A 23,281-nucleotide genomic window follows, 5' to 3' on the forward strand; every position below is an offset into this window, starting at 1 on the left:
GGGTCGGTGTGGACTTGTTGGGCCGAAGGGCCTGTTTCCACACTGTAATGTAATCTAATTAGTAATGTAATCTAATCTCTGACCTCTGTCCTATATCTACCACTCCTCAATTTAAAGCTGTGCCCCCCATGCTAGAATCACCATCCAGGGGGAAAAGGCTCTCACTGTCCACCCTGTCGAATCCTCTGATCATCTTACATGTCTCTATTAAGTCACCTGTCAACCTTCTCTCTAATGAAATCAGCCTCAAACTCCTCAGCCTTTCCTCCTAAGACCTTACCAGGCAACATCCGGTAAGTCTCCTCTGAACCCTTTCCAAAGCTTCTACATCCTTCCTAGATTGCAGTGACTAGAACTGTACGCAATACTCCAAATGCGGCCGCACCAGAGTTTTGTACAGCTGGAACATGACCTCATGGCACCGAAACTCAATCCCTCTACCAATAAAAGTTAACACACTGTACGCCTTCTTAACAATCCTATCAACCTGGGTGGCAACTTTCAGGGATCTATGTACATGGACACCGAGATCTCTCTGCTCATCCACACTATCAAGAATCTTGCTGTTAGCCCAGTATTCTGTATTCCTGTTAGTCCTTCCAAAGTGAATCACCTCACACTTTTCCACATTAAACTCCATTTGCCACCTCTTAGCCCAGCTCTGCAGCTTATCTATGTCCCTCTGTAACCTGCAACATCCTTTGGCACTGTCCGCAACTCCATCAACTTTAGTGTCATCCGCAAATTTACTAACCCATCCTTCTGTGCACTCATCCACGTTATTTATAAAAATGATAAACAGCAGTGTCCCCAGAACAGATCCTTGTGGCACACCACTTGTAACTGAACTCCAGGATGAACATTTCCCATCAACCGCCACCCTCTCCTTCTTTCAGCTAGCCAATTTCTGATACAAACTACTAAATCACCCTCAATCTCATATCTCCATATTTTCTGCAATAGCCTACCATGGGGAACCTTATCAAATGCCTTTCTGAAATCCATATACACCACATCAACCACTTTACCCTCATCCACCTGTTTGGCATCCATGGCATATCATGTTGCCCCTCAACCTCCGGCATTCCAGTGAAAACTATGACTCTATAAAACAAACCCAGTTTATCTAACCTTTCTTCATAGCTAAAATCCCCCATACCAGGCAACATCCTGGTAAACCTTCTCTGTACCTTCTGCAAAGCATCCACATCCTTCTGGTAGTGAGGTGACCAGAACTGGATGCAGTATTCCAAGTGTAGAGTAACTAAAGTTCAATAAAGCTGCAGCATAACTTGCTTACCCTTCTACTCAATGCCCCTTCCAATGGAGGCAAGCATGCCAAAGGCCTTTTTTTTACCACCTATTACTACCTGTGCTGCCACCTTCAGTGATCTGTGCACCTGCACACCAGATCCCTCTGCATATCAATACTCCTAAAGGTTCTCCCATTCACTCTAATTTCCACCATACTTGACTCTCCAAAATGCATCACCTCACATTTGTATGGATTAAACTCTATCTGCCATTTTTCTGCCTTTGCCTCCAACTGATCTATTTTCTGTATCCTGATAATCCTCCTCACTATTCGCAACTTCACCAATCTTTGTATTGTCTTCAACTTACTAATTAGACCAGTTACATTTTCTTCTAAAACATATATATAGCCCACAAACAGCAGAGGTCCCAGCACTAATCACTGTGGAACACTAGTAGTCACATCCCTCCATTCTGAAAAGCATCCTTCCACCACTATCCTCTGTCTCCTAAGACAAAGCCATATCTGTATCCATCATGCCAGATTGATCCTGATACGAAGTGACTTCCTCTTTTGTATCAGTCTGCCTTGAGGGACCTTGTCAAAGGCTTTACTGAAGTCCATGTAGAGCACATCAACCGCTTTTTCCTCATCGGTCATCTTTGTCTCCTCCCCAAAAAGCCTGATCAAGTTATTGAGGCATAACCTCCCACCTTGCACAAAACCATGCTGTTTATCGTGAATAAGACCTACTAAATGTGTCCGTGAGAGTCTTTTCTAATAAGTTCCCTACCACTGATGTGAGACTCACCGGCCTATGATTTCCAGGGTTATCCTTGTTACCTTTATAAAACAATGGGACAATATTAGTTATTCTCCAGTCCTCTGGGACATCACCTATGGCCAAGAAGATAGAAAGATTTATGTCAATGTTCAGTAATTTGTTCTCTTGCCTCCCTTAATCTTTGAGGATAGATCCCATTAGGACCTAGGGACTTATCTATCTTAACACGTTTTTTAAGACACACAACACCTCTTCCTTTTTAATAGCAACTTGGCTGAGAACTTCAACACTCCCTTCATCTCACCTATCTCTTCTTGCTCCACACAGATTCCCTCCTTCGTACTTGAGTGGGCTTTTTATACATAAAAAGCCTTGGGATTCTCCTTAATCCTGTTTGCTAATGACTTTTCATTACCCCTTTTAGTCCTTCTAATTCTTTGTTTAAGTTCTTTCCTTCTTTCCATATATACTTCAAGGGCTTCTTCAGTTCCCACCTTGCTAGACCTTATGTTTGCTTCCATTTTCTTTTTAACCAAGGTCATAGCATCCCTAGCCATTCAAGGTTCACATAACTTGCCATTACCTAGCCTTCATTATTGCAGGAACGTGCTGCTCCTGAACTCTTATGAATGCCCGCTTGATCTACTCCCACATATCTGATGTGGATTTACCCTGAAACAGCTGCCTCTAATCAAAATTCTCCAGTTCCTGTCTAATATTGTTATAGTTTGCCTTCCCCCAATTTAGCACCTTCAGCTGAGGACTGCTGTTAACCCCTTTCATTCATGAGTATCTTAAAACTCACGATATTATGGTCACTACTCCCTAAATGCTCCCTATTGAAACTTCACTCACCTGGCCGGGCTCGTTTCCCAAAACCAGGTCCAGTATAACCTCTTCCCTGGTTGGACTGTTTACATACTGTATCAAGAAATCCTCCTGAGTGATCCTTACAAATTCTGCCCAATCCAAGCCCCGGCACAAAGTAAATCTCAGGCAATACAGGGCAAATTAAAATCACCCACCACAACAACACTGCTGTTTTTACATCTTTCCAAAATCTGTCGACATATTCTCTCCTCTATCTCCTGCTGACTGCTGGAAGGCCTGCAGTATACCCCCAGCATTCTGATTTCACCTTTCCTATTCCTGAGTTTTACCCATGTTGCCTTGCTGCATGAGTCCTCTCATGTATCCTCCCTCAGTACGGCTGTGAGATACTCCTTTGCCAGTAATGCAAGTCCCCCGTTCCTTTTACCCCCCTCCCCCCCTCCTTATCACACCTGAAACGTCTAAATCCTGGGACATTGAGCTGCCAGTTCTGTCCCTCTTTCAGCCAAGTCTCCGTAATTGCAATAGCATCATAGTTCCAATTACTAACCAAACTTCTCAGTTCATCTACCTTGCTTATTATACTTCTTGCAATTGAAACACCTCCCTGCTTTTTTCAGCAGTGTTTCTCTGACTGTTCTTAATCATATGTGCCTTGGTTTCTACCTCTCCCTCAATTTTTGTATCTTCTGCCCTACTCTTCTGGTTCCCATCCTCCTGCCACACTAGTTTAAACCCTCCCCATCAATCTCAGTCCTGCCCAAATGTAACCCTTTCAGTTTTTACAAGTCCCACCTCCCCCAGAACCGGTTCCAGTGCTCCACAGATCTGAACCCTCCCTCGCACACCATCTTTTTCAGCCACATGTTCAGCCTATATATCCTGTTGTTTCTACTCTGACTAGCTCAAGGCACTGGTAGTAATCCTGAGATAACTACCTTTTGAGGTCCTACATTTCAACTTTTTTCCTGGTTCTCATTATCCTGCTTTTAGGACCTCATCCCTTTCTTTACCTGTGTGGTTAGTACCAACATGTAATAGGACCACTGGCTGTTCACTCTCCCCATCCAGAACGTCTGCAACCGCTCCAAGACATCCAGGACCCGAGCACCAGGGAGGCAACACACCATCATAGACTCTTGTTTAGAACATAGAACATTACAGTGCAGTGCAGGCTCTTCGGCCCTCGATGTTGTGTTGACTGTGAAGCCCATCATCCATACGTCTATCCAATGATCATTTAAATGCTCTTTAAAGTTGGCGAGTCTACTACTGTTGCAGGCAAGATGTTCCACGCCCTTAATATTCTCTGGGTAAAGAAAATACCTCAGGCATCTGTCCTATATCTATCACCCCTCAATTTAAAGCTATGTCCTCTCGTGCTAGCCATCACCATCCGTGGTCTGCAGCATTAGAAACACCTATCTGTTCCCCTTTATGATTGGATCCCCTATAACCATAGCATTTCTATGCCTATTTCTCCATCCCTCTGTAGCAGACGTAACCATGATACTATGAATTTGGTTGCTGCTGATATCCCTTGAGATACCATTCCCCTCACCAGTATCCAAAATGGTAATTCTGTTTTGCAGGGGAATAGCCACAGGAGATTAGCCCTCCTGCGCTGCTCAGCGGTCATCCTTTCCCTTCCAACCCGTGGAGTCTGCAGTGTGACCACCTGCCTATACATGTTATCCACGACATTCGCTCCCTCGCAAATGCTCCACAGTGTGCTGAGACGCTGCTCCAGCTCTAAAACCCAGGCATCCAGGAGCTGCCGCTGGAGACGCTTCTTGCTCACATGTAGGTGTCCAGCATTAGCATTGTGCCTGGCCTCCCAACCCGAGCAAGAGGAGCGGTCTACGATTTAGATCTCTCTTGCCATGTCTTAGCCCTTTAATTTAGCTAATCCTTACAACGTCAGATACGTTTAATAATAAATTGAAGGTTCTGATGCTCTCAGCTCCAACAACAAATTCTCAAAACTCAGGCTATTTGACTCCCCCGGTTCCAATTATCAACCATATAATTTTTCAGCTGCTACTGAAATGCGCCCAGAGACCAAGTGTCACCCATTCTCACTGCCTACTTCCATTCGATAGCAACTCTTGAGTCATGTTTTTCTGTTTTTTCTTCCAGGACTGTTTTGTATCAAACAGAATCACTGGCAGGAAACTTATTTTTGTCAACTGTTCCACCTTGCCTCGTATAGGAATCACAGACTTTGAACATATAAAGGTCAGTGCCTAGTTTGAGGCATCTCCTGTTGGTGCCATCTTTTAATCAGATGCCATCTGACTGAGATATGAATAGTCAGATGCTATGTACTTATGTTTGTATTCTTGATAGAAGCTTCCACATCCATATTTTTATTCGAAATTTTACTACTTGTTCCCATCAACTGTTAACAAATCTGAGGGTAACAGGACTAAGCAGAAAGTTCAGAGAAAATGTGTTAACATAGGTATAGTAACACCAGCTGGGCTATTTTGGAACCTGTCAATGTCAACTGGTCACACTAGGTTGCATTCTCTGGCCATTAGTGGTGCTGTAGCACCCTCACTAATACTACTAACGTAGGAATTTACAACTGAAAATGTGATAAGTGTAATGAATATGCTAACATGAAGCCCCATCCCATTGCACAGGTGGATACGTAAGATTCTGTGGCACTGTTTTGAAGAGGGGCAGGGGAATTCTCCCTTGAACATTATCACTAAAATAAATGATCTGGTCATTATCATGGTGCTGATTCTGGAAGCTTGCTGTAGGCAATTTGACTGTCGAATTACCCACATTACAACAACGACTACATTGCGAATGCATTGAATTGGCTGAAAACCACTGTGAGATCTCTGGCGGTTATGAAAACTGCTATATCAGTGCAAATTATTAAAATGCATAAGGGTTCAGAAAAGATTTGCCAGGATTTTCCTGGGAATGGAGGGTTTGAGTTATATCAATACGCTGGACAGGCTGGGAGTTTTTTCATTGGAGTGTAAGAGGTTGAGGGCTGACCTTTATAGAGGTTCATGAAATTATGAGTGACACAGAGAAGGTGAATAGCAAAAGTCTTTTCCATGAAGTGGAGGAGTTCAAAACTAGGGAGCATTTTTTAAGGTGAGAGGAAAAACAATTTAAAAAGAACATGAGGGGAAACGTTTTTACACAGAGAGTGGTTTGTGTGTGGAATGAGCTGCCAGAGGATATGCTGAATACAAGTACAGTTACAATGTTTGAAAGACATAGATAAGACTGAAGACAAAAGATTTGGAGGAATACGGACCAAACAAAAGCAGATAGGACTAGTTTAGTTTGGGAACGTAGTCTGCATGGACTAGTTGGACTGAAGGGTCCATTTCTGTACTGTATGACTATAAGACTTCTCTTTTTATTTGCATTGAAATAGCTGTAAGCCTGGGGAGGGGCAGCAGAATACACTTATAAAATTCACTGATATATCTGCTCCTCTGCAGTTCTGATTCCTTGTGGATCCCGGATTTTAATCACTTCACCATTGCTGACCACATCTTCAGATCCAGAATTTCCCCCCCCCCCCAACTAAGACCATAAGACATAGGAGTGGAAGTAAGGCCATTCAACCCATCACGTCCACTCCACCATTTAATCATGGCTGATGGGCATTTCAACTCCACTCTCCCCGTAGCCCTCCAACGCATCTCATCCACATCCTGCATCTCTGCCCTCAACAAGAGAATTTGGGAGGAGGCCAAGGACCTGCATGTCCTTGGCAGAGTGGGAGGGGGAGTTAAAGTGTTCAGCCACGGGGCGGTTGGGTTGGTTGGTGCAGGTGTCCCAGAGGTGTTCTCTGAAACATTCGGAGGTAGGGGGCCTGTCTCCCCAATGTATAGGAGGCCACATCGGGTGCAGCGGATGCAGTAAATGATGTGTGTGGATCTCTGCCCTCAAACCCTACCGCTCCAACCGTAACAAGTTCAGAATCCCCCAGTCCTCACCTTCCACCCTTTTGCATAAACCGCATCATCCGCCAACATTTCAGCCACCTCCAAACGGACCCTACCACCAGGGATATATTTCTCTCCCCACCCCTTTCTGCAAAGACCGTTCCCTCCGTGACTACCTGCTCAGGTCCACGACCCCCAACAACCCACCCTCCCGTCCTGGTACCCTCCCCTGCCACCGCAGAAATGATAAAACCTGCGCCCGCACCACCTCTCTCACCTCCATCCAAGGCCCCAAAGGAGCCTTCCACATCCATCAAAGTTTTACCTGCACATCCAACAATATCATTTATTGTATCCATTGCTCCCGATGCGGTCTTCTCTACACTGGGGAGACTGGACACCTCCTCGCAGAGCACTTTAGGGAACATCTCCAGGACACCCGCACCAATCAACCCCACCGCCCTGTGGCCCAACATTTCAACTCCCCCTCCCACTCTGCCGAGGATATGGAGGTCCTGGGTGGCACGGTGGCACAGTGGTTAGCACTGCTGCCTCGCAGCGCCAGAGACCCGGGTTCAATTCCCGTCTCAGGCGATTGACTGTGTGGAGTTTGCACGTTCTCCCCGTGTCTGCGTGGGTTTCCTCCGGGTGCTCCGGTTTCCTCCCACAGTCCAAAGATGTGCAGGGTCAGGTGAATTGGCCATACTAAATTGCCCGTAGTGTTAGGTAAGGGGTAAATGTAGGGGTATGGGTGGGTTTCGCTTCGGCGGGTCGGTGTGGACTTGTTGGGCCGAAGGGCCTGTTTCCACACTCTAAAGTAATCTAAAAAAAAAAAAAATCCTCCACCGCCGCTCCCTCACCACCCAATGCCTGGAGGAAGAACACCTCAACTTCCGCCTCAGGACCCTCCAACTCCAGGGCATCAATGTGGACTTCACCAGTTTCCTCATTTCCCCTCCCCGTTCCAACCTTCCATCTCAGCACTGTCCCCATGACCTGTCCTACCTGTCAATCTTCTTCCCCACCTATCCACTCCACCTTTCTCTCTGACCTATCACCTCCATCCCTACCCCCATCCATCTATTGTACACTTTGCTACCTTCTCCCCAGCCCAAACCCCCCCTCCCATTTTTCTCTCCACCCGGAGGCTCCCTGCCTTCATTCCTGATGACGGGCTTTTGCCTGAAATGTCGACTTTCCTGCTCCTCACCTTGCTGTGTGACCTGTTGTGCTTTTCCAGCACCACTAATCTCGACTCTGATTTCCAGCATCTGCAGTCCTCACTTTTGCCTCAATGTTTAACGGCCTCCATTGCATTCCGTGGCAAGGAATTCTCTCTGAAATCTCTCTGACTTTCTCACTTTTTTTAAGATGCACATCGAGCTTTTACTAACCCATCTTAATATCTCCATAAGTAGCTCAATTGCAAATTGTGGTCTTCCTATAAAATTTCACTTGTGGATATGAGGGTTTCTGACTTGACCAGCATTTACTGTCCATCCCTAATTGCACTGCATTCTGTAACCACTTCAGTCCTGGGCAGTGCTATTTGTGGGGGAGTTCTAGGGTTTTGATTCAGCGACAGCAATTGCCCTCTTGTTAAATGACTAACATTTTTAGTATTTTAAAGGCACTACATAAATGGATAATGCTGTTGTTTTTAGGTGATTTCCCATGAGATTCAGAAGCTGCTGGACATCGAGGAGCCGCTCTGGAGTCGGAGTATTTCCAAACCCCACAGAGATCCCATGGGGCTATTCTTGGAGCGCAAAGCTCCAACAGGCCAGAGAGCTGATGCACTAACACTTGAAGAATTCCTGAAGGAGATGGATGAGTGAACCGCTCTGCACTCCAGATGCAAATTGGGAAGAACCTTGCCAGTTGTAAAGATTTCAAAGAAACCTCTGGCTTTTCAAAGTGGGGTCCCGAGGCATTGAGAGACCAACAAGAATGGGATTCCAGGCAGTCTGGTTATCAGATTTCTGTATTTCACAAGATGCAGTATTACGGTATTCTTGCTGCCATATCATTGTGTGTGTGTCTTTGGTCAGTGGTCTGGTCACTGATTCTTGCCACTTGTCACCACATTTATGAATTTCTACTTCCATCATATCCTGTAATAGGGCTACACTGAATACTTCATATAAATCACAAAATCCACTGGTTCTAAATTGGGAAATATCCAGGTATTTTCAGTAAATGTAAAGTGTTTGACACCAGCAAAACTGATTCTTATACAAATGGAAACATTTTGAATTATGTGAACATTCTGATAGTTAACCCCAGTTATAGCAGATTGTCTGTTCAGAGGCTGTATAGAATATCCACTGTATCTCCACCTAGCTCCAATGGTAAAATCAATTACAGTACATGCACATGTTACAAGCTAAACTACCATTCGAGATCTAAAACAAATAATTTAAGTCAATGTTATAATTGTTACTGATGATAGTTAGATGCAAGTGAGGTGAGATTTGCAGTGTCAAGTGCAATTATACTCAACCAAATTCAGAAAGAGGTGCAGGTAAGGAGAGAACCCATTTCAAAATATCAGGTCCCACCACAATTCCACTTGCCTCCCAAACTTTCCACTGTCTCTGATTTATCAGATTGCTCAGCCAACGTCCAGTCCTGCATGATCAGAAATTTTCTCCAAAATGGGAGAATTGAAACCGGTGTCTTTGATTGTAGCCAGAAAATGGATTCCCTAAATGTGATTTCCTCCATCTCTGGGAACTATTTAAGGCTGAACCAGACTGTTTGCTGCCCTTTCCTGGAATACTTTTCTGACTACAAAGCCACCCCATTGCTAAGATTACCTATACTTTTACCTCTAACACTGGCAGATGTGGGGAGGTAGGGCCATAATGGTAATGCCACTAGACTTGTCCTGAACCCTGGGCTAATGTTTTTGGGACATGGGTTTTAATCTGACCATAGTGGATTGTAAACTTTGAATTCAATTTTATTAACCAGCCTGGAATAAAAAGGTACCCTCATGGCAATCACATAATCACTGTTGATTATTGTAAATGTCACTACTGTCCTCTAGGGGAGGATATTTACCTGGTTAGGCCTACATGTGACTCCAGATTCACAATGTGGTTGACTCTTAACTTCTGGACTAACCAGAGATGTCCACATCTTGTGAATAACAGATTTTGATCCTGCCTGAACTGCTCAATCTTTATCGATACATTTGTTGCCTCTGGACTTCATGACTGTAATGCTCCTGTCACTTGGCATCATCATCTACCCACCAGACACTTGAGGCAACCCAGAACCTGGGTGGCTGTATTCTCACTTGCACCAAGTTCTGTGCACCCATCTTCCCAGTGGTCATTAACCTATGTAGGCAACTTCTCAATTTTAAAATTCTCAGCCTCATTTTCATTCCTCTCCATGGCTTTGTATCCCTCCATATCTCTCTAAACATCTCCAACTCCACAATCCTTTCTCTGCCTTCTTTAGTTTGACTCTTTAGGCATCCCAATTATCTTCACTGCACCTATATAGATTGTACCTTTGACTACCTAGGCCCAAAGTCTGGAATACCCTCCTACTGCCACTCTGACTGAGATATGAATAGTTAATGAGGAAGCAAAGGCATGAAAGATGTAAAGATTGAAGCTTGAGCTTAGTGGAGATCTTGTACATTCTCTGTCCTTGGTAGAATTTTACCGTCCCATGTAAGGAGGCTTGGCTTCAGCCCTGACCTGACTTGCCCCATAGAGGTCAATTAATGGCCATTTCCTGCCCTGCTGCAGTTTTTAGACTGGCTGAAGATCAGGGACAGTGGAGGGGGCTGCTCCACAGGTCAGCCAGGCTTCTCTTAGAAGACTGCACCTTCCCCAGTGGCCCCTCCCTTTCTCAATCCTGCCCTCACACTGGCAGGTGCAAATCAGCCCTTACACGCCCAAAATGCTCAAGCCCAAACTCTATCACTATGGTGGGTGCCACTATTGCCTCTGTGCCAGAAGGCTGAGGGATCAATCCACATTCCAGAAATATGAGCCACACATGTGACTTTGACCCAAAACAGCATAGTTGAATCTTAACTGCCCTCTGAAGTTTCACCACAGAACCAGTTCCACCACTGAACACACCAGATGGCCTCCTTCTTTAAAGACTGCAATTTCCCCTGCCACGTGGTCAACAATGCCCTCCCTGCATCTCATCCACTTCCCGCACCTCCGCCCTCGAACCCCACCTCTCCAACCGCAACAAGGACAGAACCCCCCAGTCCTCACCTTCCACCCCACCAACTCTGTATACATTGCAACATCCTCCGCCATTTTCACCACCTACAAACGGACCCCACCACCAGAGATATATTTTCCTCTGCACCCCTATCCTCTTTCTGTAAAGACCATTCACTCTGCGACTCCCTCGTCAGGTCCGTGCCCCCACCAACCTACCCTTCCCTCCTTCGCACCTTTCCCCTGCCACCGCAGGAATTGCAAAACCTGCGCCTACACCTCCCCCACCCCACCTCCATCCAGATCCGTTAAAGTTTTACCTGCACTTCCACATATGTCATTTAATGTATCCATTGATCCTGATGTTGTCTCCTCTACATTAGGGAGACAGGACACCTACTTGCAGAGTGCTTCAGAGAATATCTCCGGTCCACTTGCACCAATCAACCCCACTGCCCCATGGCCAGACACTTCAACTCCCATTCATGCAGGTCCTGAGCCTCCTCCATCACCACTCCCTAACCACCTGATGCCTGGAGGAAGAATGCCTCATCTTCCGCCTCAGGACCCTCTAACTCCATGGCATCAATGTGGATTTCACCAGTTTCCTCATTTTGCTTCCTCTTACCCTATCCCAGTTCCAACTTCCAACTCGGTACCGTCCTCATGATCTGTCCATTTTCCTTCCCACCTATCCGCTCCACCCTCCTCTCTAACCTATCACCTTTACCCCCACCTCCATCCACCTATTGCACTCTCAGCTATCTTCACAGCCTCATTCCTGATGAAGGGCTTTTGTCCAAAATGTCGATTCCTCTGCTCCTTGGATCTTGCCTGACCTGCTGTGCTTCTCTAGCACTACAGTCTTGACTCTAGTATTTGCAGTCCTCACTTTCACCTGCCCTCGTAAATAGTCAAGTAAGGTTGTCAGTTCAAGAGCAACAAATGAGGCTGTGACACACATATCCCATGAAGGAATAAGTTTTTAAAAAGCTAGGTTAACACCTCTCTGGTGGAGCTGAGATCTCTTAACACTATTTGAAAAAGAGCAAGGGAATTCTTCTTGTGTCCTGGCCAGAGTTACTGAGGGATCATACATTGGTTATTATTTCTGCTGCTGTTTTGTCAAGTTTCTTACCAAAGCGACTACAGTTTCAAAGTGCTCCAACATTTGTAAATTATTTCTGTATAGATGGCTGATGTGATGAAATAAACTGGACAAAAATGTATTCTTCTGCCTCTTCCTTTTCAGGCACTGATTCATGCTTATGGTCAAAGCAAAGGTCTAGACTTCAAAAAAAAATCTTTTCTTTAATTGTGAGTTAGATTGGAACAACAGAAAGAAATACATGGAAACACTGTCCTTGTTGATCTCATTAAAATAAAGAAGCTGAAACATCTGGTATGCATTTGTTTAATTCGGTGACACTCAACAGAGACATCGAAGAGTGAATAGAATGCTGTGAATTGTCCCCTTTCTCTGGAGCAGTCAGTCCCTGCTCCACTGTTCTCCAGGCCTTTGCTCGCTCCTGGGATACAGCTTGAGCAAACAGTGGGATGGGAGGGTGGGGGGATAGGGAATGGACAGAGATCGACTCGAAATAAAATTCCAAAAGTAATTATCTCCACTTTTACTCCGAATTCGTGAGCCAATCATCAACAACACCCAGGTGCACACTCTTTTGCTAGCGGCGCATAAAGTGGGCCTTTGCAAATGCCTAAAATCAAAGGGAAAATTTGAACTTAATCCCAATGACTAACCTTTCATCTTACACAAAAGAGTCCCCAACTTAAGTGAGTGGCCAAAGACTCTGCAGTGACAGGTTGTGACCCAATGTGACAAGATGGGAAATTGACTGATCAGGGAAGGGGGATCTCTGGCAGCAAGAAAGAATTGGACAGATTACTAGACAGCAAAGTAAGTCATGGGTCCAGATGTATCGAATGAGATTTTTGTACTTTAGGATTGGTCATTTAATTGCCTTCTGGAATTGTCTTTCTGATGTATAAATTCCTCTCAATGATGTGAATATGGAGCTGTGTGGCACTTGTAGCTCAATCGCCTCGCTGCTGCCCACTTCTCCTCAGACCAGATCAGCGTCCACAGCAATCACTAAATTCAAGCAGTTGTTTCCTCCTTAGCAAAGACATCCGGTATATGAAGCTTAAATTTTGTTGCACGCGTGGATGTAACAAGAAGAACTTTGTAAGGGGGGTGTCTCTCATGGACACAGATGCCAGGTTGAACCAGGGGAATGGGCTGGGAAGAGACATTTAAAGAGAAAGTAATTTAAAGACCTATCACCATCATACCCCACCTTTATCTACATATCGCATTCATTGTGCCTTCCCCCCCAGCCCCACCTCCACCTCCATCCCATTTATCTTTCAGCCCCCTTGGGACCCCCCACATTCTTGATGAAGAGCTTATCCTCGCAACGTCAACTCTCCTGTTCCTCGGTGCTGCCTGACCTGCTGTGCTTTTCCAACGCCACACTTTCTGTTTCTGATCTCAAGCATCTGCAGTCCTCACTTTCTCCTCTGTTAAACTACTGTCAAGTGTTGTAAAAACACACCTGGCTCACTAATATCCTTTAGGGAAGGAAATCTGCCACCCCTATCTGGTCTGGCCTACATGTAACTCCAGACCAAAATCAGTATTGCTGACTTGTAATTACGCTCTGAAATGGCCAAGCAAGCTACTGAGTACAAGGGCACTTAAGGATGGACAATAAATGTTGGCCTTGCCAGAGATGCCCACATTACAGGAACTTTAAAAAAAAAGTTAGGCAGGATGTAGTGAGGGAGGATATGAGCTATTAGCGTGTTGTTGTGATCCCAACTGAAATTACTGCTGGACAAATCTGATCAATTTACAGTTAATCAAAATTCAGAAAAAATCCATCGCTAACAAAACAATCCCACTGAATGTTTGTCTTAACTGCTTCTTTCCCATACTAATCCCATGAACTGTGAGGCCTTTTCTCTTGACACTCTCACAACCAAGAACTTTCTCAGTCTTTCCATAATGTATAGAGGTCTACCCAAACACAGCTGCTCTGGAAATTTTACAAACAACACAAAAAGCATTCTGTCAGGTGCTGTACCAAACGTTAATGTGCAAGATAAGAGTTCATGGAGTTGGGGTTATAACAACGCAGGAAGCTTGATTGGAAAGGAACATAGTTTATTGGTGCACACCAAAACAGAATTATTACTCAGGGTGTAACCAGCCTGGATCAGACAGTTTTGCAGACCCATCCCGAGTATCGTTTTTTTTATTTTTCATATCCAAAGTGCTCTTACACACAACTGAATGATTTTCCCATCACTAAAACACTGACTTTTTTTTGTTGGTTTTTAACCAACAACTGCCACCAGTAAATCTTTCAAGTAGCCAATTAGAAATCTACATGCACCGCCCATTACAGGCAATGCAAACCATCTGAGTCTGCGTTTTTCCATTTGGTTTCTAATTGTTCAGAGATATTACACACCTCTGAAGCAGATGAGACTTCAATAGTGGCCTCCTGACCCAGAGGCATGTACAGTATCACTGCCACAAGGACCAAGATCTTTTTAAATTATCTTTAAACCCAGAAGTGTTATCACATAGAACTGAACGATTTTCCCACCTCTGAAAATTTGATTTTTTTTTAAAAACTGCTAATCACTCACAGACTCCTTTTCCAAGGGTACCTGGGCAAGAACATAACTGCTGACAGGGTCTGCTTTTTTTTAAGATTTAACCTATTTTTCTAATCAATCAGTTCAGAGATGTTATAGCTCTGGAGTAGGTGGGACTTGAACCCAGGTCTCTTGGATTCAGGGGTAGGAACACTACCACCTCACCACAACATGATCCTTCATCGAACATTACAACACAGTACAGGATCTTTGGCCCTCGATGTTGCGCCAACCTGTGAAACCAATCTGAAGCCCATCTAACTTCCACTATTCCATTTTCATCCATATGTTTATCCAATGACCATTTAAATGACCTTAAAGTTGGCAAGTCTATTACTGTTGCAGACAGGGCATACCATGCCCTTATTACCATCTTAAAGAACCTAACTCTGATCTCTGTCCTATATCTGTCACCCCTCAATTTAAAGCCATGTCCCTCGTGCTAGTCATCACCATCAGAGGAAAAAGGGTCTCACTGTCCACCCTATCTAATCCTCTGATCATCTTTTATGTCTCTATTAAGTCACCTCTCAACCTTCTCTTTAATGAAAGCAGCCTCACATCCCTCAGCATTTCCTCATAAGATCTTCCCTCCAGACTAGGCAACATCCTAGTAAATCTTCTCTGCACCCTTTCCAATGCTCCACATCCTTCCTATAATGTGGAGACCAGAACTGTACGCAATACGCCAAGTGCGGCTGCACCAGGGTTTTGTACAGTTGCAAAATTACCTCGTGGCTCCAAAACTCAATCCTTCTACCAATAAAAGCTAACAGACCGTATGCTTTCTTATCAAGCCTATCAATCCGGATGGCAACTTTCAGGGATCTATGGACACCGAGATCTCTCTGCTCATCTACACTACCAAGAATCTTACCATTAGCCCAGTACTCTGCATTCCTATTGCTCCTTCCAAAGTGAATCACCTCACACTTTTCCACATTAAACTCCATTTTCCACCTCTCAGCCCAGCTCTGCAGCTTATCTATGTCTCTCTGTAACCTGCAACATCCTTTGGCACTGTCCACAACTCCACCAATCTTAGTGTCATCCGCAAATTTACTAATCCACCTTTCTAAGCCCTCATCCAGGTCATTTATAAAAATGACCAACACCAGTGGCCCCAAAACAGATTCTTGCGGCGCATCACTAGTAACTGAACTCCAGGATAAATACTTCTCATCAACCACCACCCTCTGTGTTCTTTCAGCTAGCCAATTTCTGATCCAAACCACTAAATCATCCTTAATCCCATGCCTCTGTATTTCCTGAAGAAGGGCCTGTGCCCGAATACCCTTCACAAAACTAAGTTGACTATCCCTAATCAACTTATTCCTTTCTAGATGATTATAAATCCTATCTCTTATAATCCTTTCCAATACTTTACCCACAACTGAAGTAATGCTCACTGGTCTATAATTACCAGGGTTGACTCTACTCCCCTTCCTAAACAATTTGCTATCTTCCAGTCTTCTGGCACTATTCCTCTAGGCAATGACGACATAAAGATCAAAGCCAAAGGCTCAGCATTCTCCTCCCTGGCTTCCCAGAGAATCCTAAAATAAATCCCATCCAGCCCAGGGGATTTATCCACTTTCACACTTTCCAGAATTGCTAACATCCCCTCATGAGCCTCAATCCCGTCTAATCTATTTGCCTGTATCTCAGTATTCTTCTCAATAACATTGTCTTTTTCCAGTGTGAATACTGACACTGAAATTCATTCAGCACCTCTCCTATCTCCTCAGATTCCACACATAACATCCCACTACTCTCCTTGACTGGCCCTAGTCTTACCCTAATCATTCTATTATTCCTGACATACCTATAGAAAGCTTCAGGATTCTCCTTAATCCTACCTGCCAAAGACTTCTCATGTCCCCTCCTGGCTCTTCTTAGCTCTCTCTTTAGGTCTTTCCTGGCTAATTTATCACTCTCAAGCACCCTAACTGAGCCTTCACGCCACATTCTAACATAAGCCTCCCCCTTCCTCTTGAGGGACCTTCAGGGTCTGCTTAATAAAGGGCTTACGTAATAAGTTCCAGCCAGGCAGGCCATTGTCTGTTTCCAAAGAAACCCATTCCCAACAAGTTCCACAGGGAGATTAATTATCCTTAAACGGGCCTTAAAAGGGTTATCACGTGGGTAATGCATTAGTATAATAATAGAAGTCTGGAAGGTGCCTGCCCCTCTTCCGTGGTTACATTCGAGTCCAGGTGTCTACCAACACCCTTAAGCTGTTCAGGGAGAGGTGGGCATCACAGGGAGTGGAGTGTTTTATTTCCTCCTCCAACTCTATTTTGATTTAATCCCTGCCCTCCCCTTCACTGTTGATCACACAGCATTGCCCTTTGATGTGAAGGGCACTGTTTGTCACTGGCCACTTGGGTGTTTCCTTTCTTCCTGGTGGTGAGAAATGAATAAAGATTTATACACCTGTTGTCTTTCACTGTGTCTCACACCTGCACACGCACAACATGGGTGCTGGGGAAAATATAAGCACTACTGTTGTTAGGCGGTAGTGTAGGGGGAAATAGAAAAAAAATACAAGACTGGAATCAAAGAGTGGACATAAACGGGGTATTTACAAGCTGGCAGACAGTGAATGGTGGAATGGTGCAAGGATCAGGGTTGGGGCATTAGCTATTTGCAATCCACATTAATGAATAGTCAAAAAGCCTGGAAGTGATATATCTAAATTTGTTGATGATACAAAATTAGGTGGAAAGGTAAATGGGGAGGAAAGAAAGAGGCTGGAAAGAAATATGAATGAGTTAAGTGAGTGGGCAATAAGACAGCTGATGGAGTATAAAGTAGGGAGTTGTGGAGATGTCTACTTTTCGTAAGAGTAGAAAATCAGGATATTTTAAAAAAGATATGAAACTTGTATACTTTGAAATTTCAAAGCAACTTGAATGTTTCTATATGATGTAAACAGTATGTTAGCAGTTACAGCAAGCAATTTCGATGGTAAATGGCATGTTAGCCTTTATTGCAAAAGGATTTCAGTACAGAAATAAAGAAGTCTTGCTAATATTGTACAAGATTTTGGTGAAACCACATCTGGAGTGCTGTATGCAGTTAAATAGACAATGTCTTTTCCCTGGGGTGGAGGAGTCCAGAACTCAATGGCATAGGTTTAGGGTGAGAGGAGAAAGACATAAAAGAGACCTAAGGGGCAATGTTTTCACACAGAGGATGGTGCGTGTGTGGAATGGACTGCCAGAGGATGTGGTGGAGGCTGGTACAATTGCAACATTTAAAAGGCATCTGGATAGATACATGAATAGGAAGGGTTTGGAGGGATATGGGCTGGGTGCTGGCATGTGGGACTAGTTGGGTTGGGATATCTGGTTGGACAGAAGGGTCTGTTTCCGTGCTGTACATCTCTATGACTCTATGACTCTAAAGGTGGTTAAATGGAAGTTCACTATATTCAACCCTGGGATGAGAGACTAGTCCTATTATGACATATTGAGTAAATTAGGCCTGTATGCACTGGAGTTTAGAGTATGAGAGGTGATTTTAATGAAACATACAAGGTTCACAGAATCATGGAATCCCTTCAGTGTGGAAGCAGGCCATTTGGCCCATCAAGTCCACACTAACCATCCAAAGAGCATCCCACTCTGATTCACACCCATCCCTGTACCCTGCATTCCCCATAGCTAATCCACCTAGCCTGCACATCCCTGAACACTATGGGCAATTTAGCATGGCCAATCCACCTAACCTGGACTGTGGAAGGAAACTGGAGCACTCGGAGGAAACCCACTCAGACACTGGGAGAATGTGCAAACTCCACACAGACAGTCACCCGAGGATGGAATCAAACCCGCGTCCCTACCGAACGTAGCTGGGAAAGAGTGGTGCTTATGCTGATGACTGGGTGGGAAGGGAGGAAGTGAATTGTGTACATTAATCCTCTCCATACCCACGGGGGTTATGTTCCAGGACCTACTCCAGAAGCCCGAAACTGCAGATAGAAGCCAACCCATTGATTTCATTGGGCAACGTAGCTTCCCAGCAGCCTTCTGGTCCCTAGTTCCGGAACGTTCCCTTTTGTATGTTCCGGCCACGGTAAACCACGGGGAAATGAAACCGTGGAAAATGATTCCGCGGAAACGGAGGTTGCCCTGTACATGGAAATAGTATCCAGAGATACAGAGTCATAGCGTCATAGAGATATACAGCATGGAAACAGACCCTTTGGTCCAACTCGTCCATGCCGACCAGATATTCCAACTCAATCTAGTCTCACCTGCCAGCAATTGGCCCTCCAAACCCTTCCTATTCATATACCCATCCAGATGCCTTCTAAATGTTGCAATTGTACCAGCCTCCACCATTTCCTTTGGTAGCTCATTCCATACACGCACCACCGTCTGCATGAAAACGTTGCCCCTTAGGTCTCTTTTATATCTTTCCCCTCTCACCCTAAACCTATGCCCTCTAGTTCTGGACTTCTGTTCTACAGGACCAATCTTTATAAATATTTGCATCATAAAGCAACAGACAGACTCCTGGTGAAGGCTGACTCTCTATGGATGTTTGGGAGTTGAAGCTTTAACATAGAACATAGAACATTACAGCGCAGTACAGGCCCTTCGGCCTTTGGATGTTGCGCCAACGTGTCATACCAATCTGAAGCCCATCTAACCTACACTATTCCATGTACGTCCATATGCTTATCCAATGACGACTTACATGTACTTAAAGTTGGCAAATCTACTACCATTGCGGGCAAAGCATTCCATACTCTTACCACTCTCTGAGTAAAGAAACTACCTCTGACATCTGTCCTATATCTATCACCCCTCAATTTAAAGCTATGCCCCCTCGTGCTCGCCGTCACCATACTTGGAAAAAGGCTCTCTCTGTCCACCCTATCTAACCCTCTGATTATCTTATATGTCTCTATTAAGTCACCTCTCAACCTTCTTCTCTCTAACGAAAACAGTCTCAAGTCCCTCAGCCTTTCCTCGTAAGACCTTCCCTCCATACCAGGCAAAATCCTAGTAAATCTCCTCTGCACCCTTTCCAAAGCTTCCACATCCTTCTTGTAATGCGGTGACCAGAACAATACTCCATGTGCGGCCGCACTAGAATTTTGTACAGCCGTAGCATAACCTCATGGTCCCGGAACTTGATCCCTCTATTAATAAAAGCTAAAACACTGTATGCCTTCTTAACAACCCTACCAACCTGGGTAAAAACAATGACTGCAGATGTTGGAAACCAGATTTTGGATTAGTGGTGCTGGAAGAGCACAGCAGTTCAGGCAGCATCCGAGGAGCAGCAAAATCGACGTTTCAGGCAAAGGCCCTTCATCAGAAATAAAGGCAGAGGCACCCTTTCCAAAGCTTCCACATCCTTCTTATAATACGGTGACCAGAACTGTACATAATTCTCCAAGTGCGGCCGCACCAGAGTTTTGTACTGCTGTAGCATAACCTCATGGTTCCGGAACTCGATCCCTCTATTAATAAAAGCTAAAACACTGTATGCCTTCTTAACAACCCTGTCAACCTGGGTGGCAACTTTCAAGGATCTGTGTACCTGGACACCGAGATCTCTCTGCTCCTCTACACTACCAAGAATCTTACCATTAGCCCAGTACTTTGCATTCCGGTTACTCCGACCAAAGTGAATCACCTCACACTTGTCAGCATTAAACTCCATTGGCCACCTCTCAGCCCAGCTCTGCAGCTTATCTACGTCTCTCTGTAACCTACTACATCCTTCGTCTCTATCCACAACTCCACCGACATTAGTGTCGTCTGCAAATTTACTAACCCACCCTTCTATGCCCTCATCCAGGTCGTTTATAAAAATTACGAACAGCAGTGGACCCAACACCGACCCTTGCGGTATACCACTGGTAACTGGACTCCAGGATGAACATTTCCCATCAACCACCCCTCTCTGTCTTCTTTCAGCAAGCTAATTACTGATCCAAACTGCTTTATCGCCCACAATCCCATTCCTCCGCATTTTGTACAACAGCCTACTGTGGGGAACCTTATCGAATGCTTTGCTGAAATCCGTATACACCACATCAACTGGTTTACTCTCATCTATCTGTTTGGTCACCTTCTCAAAGAACTCAATAAGGTTTGTGAGGCACGACCTACCCTTCACAAAACCATGCTGACTATCCCTAATCAAATTATTCTTTTCTCGATGATTATAAATCCTATCTCTTATAACCTCTTCCAACACTTTACCAACAACTGAAGTAAGGCTCACTGGTCTATAATTTCCTGGATTGTCTCTACTCCCCTTCTTGAACAGGGGAACCACATTTGCTATCCTTTGTTGGATATATCTTAATGATCAATAATTAACATTAGTGAGGCAGCCTTCATTATAAAACCATGGGCCCTAGTTAGCTCACAGGACTTGTGTGGCAAGGTAGAACTACTGATACATTCCAGAAGAAACCCCCTTGCCTAACAAACCCTACTCATTATTTATGAGAAAGTTGTCTTTTAAAGAAATCTCAGATATAATAAGCTGACTACCTCGTAGTGGTATAATTTTCCTTTACATGCATTTTCCATTTTACCGCAATCTAAATCAATGTTGTTATAGGTTGGCATATAGTACTTGTTTACTTTGGCTCTATTCTTGTTAAGAGTCAACTTGTAAAGATGCCAGAGTGAAATGCGCCCAAACAGCCTCAAATAAAACAATATACAAACGCCCATATTAAAACGCACTCATTTTTTCTGATGTGAGCTCTCAATCCTTCGGAATGTGGGCGATGCTAGTATTCAGAGGGAACTGGACTTCCTAGAGCAAGTGACACAAGTTCAATGTATGTGTGTGCATGTGCGTGTGTGAGTGTGTGTGTGCATGCGTGTATGTGTGTACGTGCACACGTGTCTGTGTGTGAATTCGTGTGTGTGCATGTGTGTCTGTATGAATGTATGCGTGTGAGTGCTTGTGTGTGTAAAGGTGTATGTGTGATGTGTGCTTGCGCACGTGTATATGTGTGCACGCATGTGTATGAATGTGTGTATGTGTGTGTGTTCATGTATGTGTGCGTACGTGTGTGTCTGTGTGTATGCTATTGTGTGTCTATGTGTGCGCACACGTGTGTGTGCATCTGTGCGCGCGCATGTATCTGTATGCGCATGTGTTTGTGTGTGTATCTTGTGTGCGTGTGTGTATGCACATGTGTGTGTCTGTGCATGTGTGCGCTTGAGTGTATGTATGCGCGTGTGTGTCTGTGTGTGTAACTGTGTGTGTATGCAAGTGTGTGTGCATGCGTCTGTGTGTGTATGCACGTGTGTACATGTGTGTGTCCATGTCTGTGTATGCGCGTGTATGTGTGTATGTGCGCGTGCATGTGTGTGTATGCGTGTCTGATACAGAGAGAGACAGAGATAGGACGATAAAGGAATTGCTGATGATTAGCTGATAGAGAAATGTCTGCTGGGTAGGGTGCCAAGTGTGGGCGTGTGTGTGTGTATGTGTGTGTGCGCATGTGGGTGTGTGTGTATGCGTGTATGTGTGTATGTGCGCGTGCATGTGTGTGTATGCGTGTCTGATACAGAGAGAGAGAAAGAGATAGGACGATAAAGGAATTGTTGATGATAAGCTGATGGAAAAATGTCTGCTGGGTAGGGTGCCAATGACATGCAATTCTGGTCTCCTTCCTATCGGAAAGATGTTGTGAAACTTGAAAGGGTTCAGAAAAGATTTACAAGGATGTTGCCAGGGTTGGAGAATTTGAGCTATAGGGAGAGGCTGAACAGTTTGGGGCTGTTTTCCCTGGAGCGTCGGAGGCTGAGGGGTGACCTTATAGAGATTTACAAAATTATGAGAGGCATAGATAGGGTAAATAGGCAAAGTCTTTTCCCTGGGGTCGGGGAGTCCAGAACTAAAGGGTATAGGTTCAGGGTGAGAGGGGAAAATATAAGAGACTTAAGGGGCAACTTTTTCACACAGAGAGTGATACGGGTATGGAATGAGCTGCCAGAGGAAGTAGGTTTGGAGCAATATGGGCCGGGTGCTGGCAGGTGGGACTAGATTGGGTTGGGATATCTGGTCGGCATGGACAGGTTGGACCGAAGGGTCTGTTTCCATGCTATACATCTCTATGACGCTATGACAAGTGTAAATATTTGAAAATGGGTTGTCTTGCTGGGAGCAACCCATACAACACATGACCTAGGGGAGTGGGAGAAGAATAATGAACAGAGAGGATGGTGTTCACATTCCAAATTTGTTAAGCTCAATGTTGAGACCTGAAGGCTGTGAGGTACCAAGGCCGAAGATGAGGTGCCTTGTTGGAGCACTGCAGCAAGCCTGAAACAGAGCTGTTACCCAAGGAACATGGTGGTGTGTTGAAGTACCAGGCAACTGGAAAAGGTGGATGCTAGGAAATTGTTTCCGTTAGACGAGGAGACTAGGACCCGTGGACACAGCCTTAGAATTAGAGGGGGTCATTTCAGAACAGAAATGCGGAGACATTTCTTCAGCCAGAGAGTGGTGGGCCTGTGGAATTCATTGCCACGGAGTGCAGTGGAAGCCAGGACGCTAAATGTCTTCAAGGCCGAGATTGATAGATTCTTGTTGTCTAGAGGAATTA

At 44.7% G+C, this 23,281-nt stretch overlaps 1 protein-coding gene across 1 annotated transcript in view; it reads left to right on the forward strand.

Moving 5' to 3' along the window:
- The window catches only part of LOC122553328 (sterile alpha motif domain-containing protein 15-like), an 18,742-nt gene extending 7,825 nt beyond the window's left edge, over window positions 1–10,917 (forward strand). Inside the window, exons 2-3 of the mRNA XM_043696889.1 lie at window positions 5,010–5,108; window positions 8,461–10,917. Of these exons, the coding sequence (XP_043552824.1) occupies window positions 5,010–5,108; window positions 8,461–8,634 (273 nt within the window). The 3' untranslated portion in view covers window positions 8,635–10,917. The remainder of the gene's footprint in view (window positions 1–5,009; window positions 5,109–8,460) is intronic.
- The last annotated feature ends 12,364 nt before the right edge of the window (window positions 10,918–23,281 follow it).

This window comes from Chiloscyllium plagiosum, chromosome 10 (assembly GCF_004010195.1).
Source record: "Chiloscyllium plagiosum isolate BGI_BamShark_2017 chromosome 10, ASM401019v2, whole genome shotgun sequence".
Taxonomy (NCBI): Eukaryota; Metazoa; Chordata; class Chondrichthyes; order Orectolobiformes; family Hemiscylliidae; genus Chiloscyllium; species Chiloscyllium plagiosum.